Source organism: Buceros rhinoceros, unplaced genomic scaffold, assembly GCF_000710305.1.
Source record: "Buceros rhinoceros silvestris isolate BGI_N320 unplaced genomic scaffold, ASM71030v1 scaffold6928, whole genome shotgun sequence".
Lineage (NCBI taxonomy): Eukaryota > Metazoa > Chordata > Aves > Bucerotiformes > Bucerotidae > Buceros > Buceros rhinoceros.
The window spans coordinates 55,956-65,519 of record NW_010428520.1 but is presented as its reverse complement, the minus strand read 5'-3'; the positions used below and the strand labels follow the sequence as shown (position 1 = coordinate 65,519).

The window sequence follows — 9,564 nt, the reverse complement described above, 5'->3', positions numbered from 1 at the left end:
TGGGATGGAGAAGCGAGGGTTAAACACGGATCAGGAGATGAAGGGGGATGACTACCGAAGCAGTATGTTGTTTTTGAGTCTTGTCTGGAGTGGTTTAATTTTAATAAAATATTTACTTTTATTTTACTCTTTGTATAACTCAGGAAAATTGCTGAAGCTGTGAAATTTTGTAAGCCTCGTGTTCCACCTTCTCTCTCTCCAGGATACATGCTGCTGTCAGGTAAAATGGAGTGTAACAGTTTGAGCTTTAAAACTGCTGCAACCTTCCTTTATACATTCATTTGCTATTCTGCTGATCAGAACAGCACAATGAGTTTCTGGCTCTCCCTGAAACCACCAAGCTTATAGGTGTGTAACCAGGTGTAAATCTTACTGCTTTGGCCAAAGGATTAATTAAACGTATTATTACATGGAATATGTATATTGTATAATATAACCAAGCCCACGTATTTTACTCTGGATGTCTCAGACACTTGGTAATGGTGAGTGTCTTTATCCTCGCTTTGCAACAGGGCAGGGTCAAGCACAGAGAGATCAGGTAACCTGACTACAGTTGATGGGAAAGCTAGGGCAATATCCTAGTGCACCTGCTGTGAGAGAACTGCCCAGTATTATCTCAGATGTCAATCCAGTTGCACTGGGACAGTGCTTCAGCAAAACATCCAGGTCTAGAACGTTTTTAATTTTAGTGAGGTCTCCATCTGTGTGTTCCTCAGCCAGGCCTTTTAAGCCTTTGGGCCATATCTAAGTAAAACAGTACCTTCTTTTTGGTCTGGTATTTTAATCTCAAAGTCAAATCAATTCAAAATAAATTAAATAAATCATGGGGTGTGGTTTCATGCATTATCTTACTCTGTTCTGCTATGATGTTTGTTTGACTTGGAGTTGCCTGCTAGTCAAAAGTTCCACTGAGGTAGTTTCTCTGAACATCGGTATGTGATTAAGAGCTGTCCTTGTTTGTCAGTTAATTCAGTGAGCTTCTCCTCTGGTGGTGGCAGAATCATGAGATAACATAATTAGAGTTGTGCGTACACGTAGATGCCCAAAGTGTCATAGCTTCATGTCATTTTATATTGCAAAAATTGGCTGTTTTTTTTCTTTTATGGGTCAGGTAAATTACAGACTGTCATTGAGGAAGGATAGAAATCTTTGTTGAAAGTGTTGGAAGTTGTTTCATTGCATTTCTGTGCTAATTACTCACTAGATTTGTGCACATCCTGATGTGCTGAGAAATCACTATTCTTAGAGAGAGACCTCTCTTTTACAGAAAAGGGATTTTATCTGTGTCACTTTTTTTTTCCCCCTGTTCTTACAAGTATGTTCAAAAATATCTTTTTAAGGTCTGGAGCCATTCAGGATTGGGCCATACACCAACTTCGTTAATATCGGTGAACGCTGCAATGTTGCAGGATCACGGAAGTTTGCTAAACTCATCATGGCAGGCCACTATGAAGTATACATTTTTAACAATCTTTATAGCTAATGTTCTGATTTCTCCTTGTTCCATTGTGCTGTTATTTGTTTGTTTTGCTAACAAAGCACTATTCTTCACCAGTTAAAAGAACAAGAAAGCAAAGAGGGTTTACTTTCTCACTGACCTTTGTTGCTGTGCTTACCAGCTCCTAATAAATTTGCGAGAAGGGTTCTACAAGGCCTTTTTTTTTTTTTTACACATGTTACAGGAAACATGACTTTCATTTTGAGTGAAGTTACGCAGCTGGTGATGTCCTGGTCTGTGCTGTAGCCAGGCGTGGATTTACAGAGGGGGGAGGGTGGATGTAATCTCCCCTTCCAACATGTGGGGTACAAGTGACTTGGGATAGATTGTGTCACTGTGCAGCGCTCACTCTCCATCCCTTCTGCAGTCCCGGTCAACATTATGGTTGCATTTAACCTTTATATATTTTGATTTCTGGCTCCAGCACACTATGTGAGAGCTGCTATATAAAAAGGTGCTTAGAAGGTAATCGCTTTCTTGAAACAGCCGCAGGGCAGAAATGAAAAGGCTGGAGGGCTTATTCTTTACTGCTGTGAATTGTTACTGTAACGTTCAAATAAATAGTAAAGTGAAATTTCTTGAGAGCTGAGACCCTGCATCAGAGTATGCTCTGCTGTTCTAGTTGATGCCATCAAAATTAAAGCCCTAGTTTGTTTTTTAGAAAGTCTGACTCTTAAGCTTTTAAAAGTCATGAAGCAAGCTAGACCTTTTAAATAGAGAGAACTTTAAACAAAGGTTATTAGGGACTGTGTGCAATTAAAAACCTTGTTCTTTTTTGTCTCCGCAGTCTGCAGAGTCACAAAAAAAGAGAAGGCAGACATGGGTGTTCAGATAATTATGTGAGCTGGAGGGAAAGCTTTAGTATTTCTTTTTTAGCATTTGGTGATATTCTGCAGATGGAAAAATTGTTGAACAACCTCCAGAAATTAAGTACTTTGTGTTATAAAACAGCAGAGCTTATGATACAAGACACTCAGGTCATAGCATCACAGAGACTGTTTTCTTAGAACCTTGTGCAGTCAGAAGTCTGTGTTATCATGCAAGTCTTAAATCACTCAATTATACCTATGACCAACTGTCTAAATGACAGGTCTCTGTTTTCATGTTTTTGAGAACTAATTAATTATCAGTTTTGCCATGCTAAGACCTTTTGTATGTTGTTGTACATCACAGACCATTTCCTTATTCTCTTATGGGATGTCTTACAAATTTTTAATTTTTTGGCTGCATGCTTATTTCGGAGAAGTGAAATGTTATCCTGACAATGGTAAGACTTTGTCTACTGACTGTTGTTTCGGTTCTTTACTTTCTTCTCTAGGAAGCCCTGAGTGTAGCCAAATTGCAAGTTGAGATGGGGGCCCAGGTTCTTGACATCAATATGGATGATGGGATGCTGGATGGCCCTGCCGCAATGACCAGATTTTGTAACTTGATTTCTTCAGAACCTGATATTGCAAAGGTTGTAGTTGAGTCACTCTAAAGCACAATAAAAAGACATTTTATTGAGTTGGAAATTTCCTTTCAGAAAATTTTCTTATTGATTTATTTAGTAACCCACTTAGTTGCATAATAATAATGAGCAGATCCAGGTGTCTCCCAAGAGGAAATACATTCTGTAGTAGGGAAGCCTTTGGGGGAAGCAGAGGTTTTAACATTTTTTGATTTCAGCTAAATTTGACAGTCCTTTTCATAGGTTGGGAAAGCGGAATGCAGGTTCCTTTTGCAGCAGTTATGAGCCATAATCTGTATATTGGGAGTGCATAATGATACTGCTTTCCACAAAACTTAAAATTGCTATGGATATGGAATGGTTTTAAAAGATACTCCTGCAGTGTGCGGTCTCTAAAAGCAAGTATCTAATTCAGAAACACAAGACAATACAGGAAAAAGTAGAGGTCTCTTATGTGATATGTGATGGAATTGCCATAGAAGCCCTTGAGTTAAATTTGTTCCGAGTTTTGCATTTAAAGCAAAGTGAACCTACAAATACCATCTGGAAACTTCTTATTCATTAATTAATGAGTTAATGTTGTGTGCATTTTTATGTCCAAATGGGCAAACAGCATATGGAACTCTAATTCATAACTTGTATGTATTCCCCAGCTTACTTCTCTGTTACTTACAGGTGCCATTGTGCATTGACTCCTCAAATTTTTCAGTGATTGAGGCAGGTTTGAAATGTTGCCAAGGGAAATGCATTGTAAACAGCATCAGTCTGAAGGAAGGTGAGGAAGACTTCTTGGAGAAAGCAAGGAAAATTAAGTTGTATGGAGCAGCTGTGGTTGTCATGGCTTTTGATGAAATGGGGCAGGTGAGTGTTGCTTTAAAGGAGAGGTGCTTTTCTTCTTGAGTACAAGCCTTTCTTACTCTAGTGCGAGGCAAGTGTTTTGCTTCATTCACATAGGTAATTCAAAGAGGTCTAATATAGTCTTAGCAATAGTTTTGATCCTGATACATAAGCATTTCTTACCTGCTCACATTTTGAGAGATCCAGGTACTGCTCTCAAGTACAGTTGTGCTAGCACAAGAGTGTGTCTCTTGCTCTTCAGCCATGCTGAACTCTTCCCTCCTTCATAGATATTTTCGTTCGGAAACTGGCTTTTGCATGAAAGTGGAATCTTCGTGAATTAATTTAGTTATGTCAAAAAACATGTACAAAACTTTGCATAGGATGATGACATGTTGTGGAGCAAAATTGTTTTTAATGAGTTGAGTCAAAACTTCATGTACCGGTGTGGTGGTATTTTTAAAACAAAATTCTTATATATATTCCTTCTCTAATATATGTGATGTTCAGATTCTCAATCTTGAATCACTGGAACTATAAATTATTTCTGGGGAGCCTGTTCTTTCTCTTGTCTGTAAGTTTCATGTCAGAATCCTTTTTCTGCACTAGGCAACAGAAACAGAAACCAAGATTGCAGTCTGTTCCAGAGCTTATCACCTCCTTGTGAAAAAAGTGCACTTCGATCCAAATGATATAATATTCGACCCTAATATTTTGACCATAGGAACTGGAATGGAAGAACATAACCTGTATGCCGTGAATTTTATCAATGCTACTAAAACCATAAAAGTAAGTTTAAGCTTATTTTCACTTGAAGTATGTTGCTGAGATTACTTAAAATCCAAAACCACCACACAACAGAAAAACACCTCCCAAATATCAACAAAAACCCCACTGCTGTAGAACAATACTCATTTTACATTAGTAAGGGGGACTCTTTCTCTTCCCCGATACTGCTCTATTTCCAATAGAACTTCAGATACTTCTGTGAATATATTTCAATCCGTTTTCTCTACTGTAAATATATGAATTAAATGAGGTAACAATCACATCCATGTTCTAGTCAAAAGGACCTCTTTGAAGGTACATGAAAGCTGCCTTCTTGAATTAATGTAATTTCCATTACTGTGGAAGGGTTTTATGCAGTAACCTGACATTTTGTTTAGCTAAACTGTGTGTAAGAAGGTACAGCAGTGAAGACCATCACCTGAATACAGCTAAGGAAACTGCACTTTCATGTTTCACAAGGCAGCTTAATTGATCTGGAGATACTCTGTCAGTAGCAGTCTGGGGATTGAACACCCCCCAGGCTATTTTGTCACCCCAGGGCTTCTGGAAGGGAGGCACCACCCTTGAGGTTAGCTGCTCAGCTACAGCCTACTTCTGAGATATGCAAGCAGGCAGGTTGGCTGCTCCTGTTTCCAGAGGAGTCAGGGGTGGAAGAGCTATTAGTAGGTCTGCATGGGGAAAATTGAGTGCTGCTCTGGGACAACTGATATGTTGTTTACAATAGCACCTATGACTATTGAAACCATGGTTTACACATAACTAGGCTGGATCTGTCCTTTTACTTGTATCTTTTTCGACAGAGGTTTGAATTGTTTCTTTTTAATTTTATAAGATCTAGAATGAACTAGAAGGATTTGAAAGAGGGAAGAGAGAAAGGGTGCATAGCCAGTGCACTGCAGCTGTTTTGTGGACTGAATGCTTTGCTTTAGGTTTCCTTTTTGGAAGCAGTTTTCTAAAAATCTATGTTCAATTCCTATAGGAAACACTGCCAGGAGCCAGGATAAGTGGAGGTCTTTCCAATCTGTCTTTCTCCTTTCGAGGAATGGATGCCATTCGAGAAGCAATGCATGGAGTGTTCCTTTACCATGCAATTAAGGTATGATGTGCTTTTAGCTTCCATGTGTTTGCACTTGGCAGATACACAGTGCTGTGTTGGACAGCCATGTCTGGGGGATTGTGTGTTGTTTTGCAGTATGGCATGGACATGGGAATTGTGAATGCTGGGAATCTGCCAGTGTATGATGATATCCACAAGGAACTGCTGCAGCTGTGTGAGAATCTAATCTGGAACAAAGATCCTGATGCGACAGAGAAACTTCTACACTATGCTCAGGTAACTTCCAATTTTAATCTTTAAATAGTACTTAGCTTAGCATCTGGACTTCAACTCCTTGCTGCTGCTGCTATGTAGAACAACCTATAAACTGCACGTGTCAATCTAACAGTGGGAGTTAGAAGTTACTAATGATGCTAAAAGTGGTTCAGTTATTAATATAGAATAAAACATGAACTCTGATGGACTGAGCCTCTCCAATTTTGTAGGTACCTTGTAAGATCCTGCACCAGAGTTCTTCAGAAGACCAAGCTGCATAGGCATATTTTAAAAAAATAACAAACCCAAAACCAGTAAGAAGCAAAAAATCCCAACCAAACTCTCCCCAAATCAAAAAAACCCTCACAAGCAAACAAAACGCAGAAAAGGCCAATCCACAACCGTTTCACAACTTGGTGCTGGAGCTTAATTGACAAGCTCATAGAAAGTGAACCTGTCTGTCTGGTGGTAATGGTTGCTTGGAGCATATGTAAAAGCATAGGTAGACTCTTGTGGGCCCTGGCTGTGCCATAGACTTTCAGTTCATGCAGCTCGTGTCAAGAGTGAGGATCAGATATTCAGTGGTTTTGAAATGCTGTAATGACAGTGGTGATAAAAGGCAAAGATTACACACCCAAAGGTTTTCAGATTATCAGCCATAAAATGACTAGTGAAATCCTATTCTAAGCAGAACACACAGCAGAAATCTCTTTGAATTAGGTGTCTCTTAGATCTAAGCGCACAAGACTTGTGTGCCTGTTTTGTAGCTCCTGGAGGTACTATTTCATGCATAGCTTTATTTGTTTTGTAGTTTGCCCTGCAGTGGCGTGAGCTTTTTAGGAATAATGGCAACATGTTGAAAACCAGTACAGGGAGACTCTGTACCTCTCCTTTATGCTTATGCTATTTTAGATGGTGCTTTTAGTGTCTAAGCAATTCATCTGGCAGTGGTCTTGTCTGTGTAAGAAGAGTTTTACTGTCAGGGTATTGAGGGTTGCATAAAGGGGAAAGAAAAGAAAAGGAAGGGGAATTAGAGAGGGATTGCTGAAGCAGTGCTTCTGCAGAAGGCAGAATGTGAATTTAAGTAGAGCATGAAAAGTAGAAATGGAAGTGAATGACAACTCCTGGGTCTAGAAGTTTGGGAAGCCATTGCTGGAATCTTTGCTCTTATTCATGGTGGTAATTTTATTGTGGGAGTAAAACAGGCCTCAGCTGCAAAAAAAAAAAGACGACTGATTCAAAACATCTTTAAAAGCTCTATTAAAATATAGAAGGTTGTAATATTTTATGTTTTCACTGGAGGTAAGCATCCTGACTTGGTTTTCATTTTGGCTCTGGACAAATGTGAAGACTCAAAATACACAGTTGCTTTCAGCCAATGAGAAGGATTATTATGTAAGGTTTTGGAGTTTGAAGCATTTTTCAAAGTATTTATTCAGACCTTCCTCTGATATTAGTGGAATCAAATGGCTCTAAGTTGTTTTGTCCAAAGTGTGTTTTTTTTTTTTAACACAGAAGTCTATTCATTAGTCAGTAAATACATATGCTCTTTTTATTTCCAATTACTACAGTTTATTCCACACAAAGAACATAGAATGTGTAGTCTCATTTCAAGTATTGCACCTCTTACAGAGCACCATAGTTTTTTTAGGTAACAGTAATGTACCTTGCCAGTTGCTTGAATGCCAGACCTGTGGGGAAAAATGAGGAACTAAATCCTTGCAGATTTAGGAGATCAGTCTTCATTTGAAGTTTGAGATTAAAAAACATTTTCCGTGAAGTGTATAGCTGCAGACATTCTCAAATTGAAACTCTGTCCTGTTTATGGCAATGGAGATTGTGCTTCCAAAGGCAGGTTTTTTTTCATCCTCAGCATGCAGTATAGTCATCCTGTTTTTAAAGATCTGCATGTAGTGCTTGCCTCTGTGGTCCCTACAGCTTCATGGGTTATTTTTAGGTTGGAATGGTTCCCTTGCTAAAGTGTCTGGCCAGAGGTTGAGGAGCACTTAGTACCTTTTACTTGAGTCACAGAAAGGCTGAGGTGGTACACCCCCCCTGCTCAGAGCAGGGTTAGCAAGAGCAAGTTGCTCAGGGACATGTCCAGGTGGTTTTTCAATATAGCCGAGGATGGAGACCGTACAGCCTCTCTGGGCAACATTTTGCTCCTCCTTTTTCTCCTTTTTACAAGCTATGAGGGGAATAAGGTTTGGCAACGAGAAGATGTGGCGTTAGCTAACATTCGTATAAACATGAATAAAAACTTGTTCTGATTTCTGTTCCCGTGACTAAGATCTTACTGCTTTTCCCATGGCTCTATCGTTCAAACCTTGCTGATGAGCACTCAAAAGTATAGGACTGAAACATGTCAGGTTATGTTTAATTACCGAGGGAGGAAAAGAAGTTGCTTGCCTCAAGTGTGGTGGTTGAAGTAATGGATGGGGTGCTCTTCCATGAGGCTTCCTGGGGTGGGTGGTTACAAGCTTTCTTGCATTGCGAAGCCCTTTTAGCCTTTGCAAAGGGGAATGTGAGTGTGAGGCAAAAAATATGGAAGGGTTTGGGTCAGTCTGTGTGCATGAGAAACAGTAGTTCTGTAGGCCGCCTGGTTGAAAACACATCTGTGATACGAAATAACCCATTCCAGCAGAAACTGAATTAGTGCCAAATTAATTAGAATTTTAAAACAAAGTCTAGTGTGTGGGCGAGGAATCAGTTTATATTCTCAGAAGTAAAACCCTTAGGATTAGTGATTTCATTGGTTTTAAGAGCATGAAAATTAGTAAACTGCTCTGTCTTTATTTTTTTTTCCCCATTGTTTTGTTTTCATCTTCACTGAGGTGTATATATATATTCTTTGGGATGGTCGCAGGTGTTTGAAATATGATTTGCGTGTATATATAAAAACCCTTTTGAGTAGTCTACATTTTTTTTCTATGGGTCAGTACTTGAAATTTTCCTTACTTTTTTGAAAGTCCATAGTAGTACTTTTATCCTTGCATGCTCCTATGGATGTCTTTCCTTTTCAGAATCATGCCCAAGGAGGAAAAAAAGTTGTGCAGACTGATGAGTGGCGGAAAAGCTCTGTGGAGGAAAGGCTTGAATATGCTCTCATAAAGGTGGATCTCTGCAGAAAACTGTCCTAGCCGTCAGATCTCAGAGACATGATCTCAGCTCAGACTTTAAGGGACGCATTTGGCTTTAAAAATTCTTCAACTGCCATTCTTTTAAAAGCTATTAATTAATAATAAATAATGTATTTAATATGTTTAATTGACTCAGTAACAGAGAAAATTACAGTGATTTGTCTTTAAACTTCACATGTTGGAAGATTTTGACCCTCAGTTTCTTTTGCTAGGATTGGTAGAAACACATTGCTTTTACTTTAAGTGGTTGGTTGGTTTTTTTTTTAACAGTACTGTACTGAGTGGCACTTGTGCTGAGGAAGCAATCTCTGAATATTTGTTTTTTCTTATGACATGGTTAAGAAAAACAAAGCTGTTAATAGTGGGGACTACTTTGTCCCCACAAAAGCTTTGAATAACTTTATATGCCTAAGAACTAGTGTGTCATTTCCTAAGAAAACCTATTTTAAATACACATTTGAAGGTATTCTTAAATACTAGCACTATCTAAATTATCCGTTTGTACTTGCACTGTGATTTTTGGGGGGGGGGGGGGGGG

General features: G+C 38.9%; 1 protein-coding gene across 1 annotated transcript in view; it reads left to right on the top strand.

The window, feature by feature from the left end:
- The first annotated feature begins 147 nt into the window (after positions 1-147).
- Positions 148-9,564, top strand: part of MTR (5-methyltetrahydrofolate-homocysteine methyltransferase) — a 30,184-nt gene continuing 20,767 nt past the window's right edge. Inside the window, exons 1-8 of the mRNA XM_010142305.1 lie at positions 148-220; positions 1,341-1,453; positions 2,817-2,957; positions 3,624-3,809; positions 4,395-4,574; positions 5,554-5,670; positions 5,767-5,907; positions 8,910-8,999. Coding sequence (XP_010140607.1) covers positions 208-220; positions 1,341-1,453; positions 2,817-2,957; positions 3,624-3,809; positions 4,395-4,574; positions 5,554-5,670; positions 5,767-5,907; positions 8,910-8,999 — 981 coding nt within the window. The 5' untranslated portion in view covers positions 148-207. The remainder of the gene's footprint in view (positions 221-1,340; positions 1,454-2,816; positions 2,958-3,623; positions 3,810-4,394; positions 4,575-5,553; positions 5,671-5,766; positions 5,908-8,909; positions 9,000-9,564) is intronic.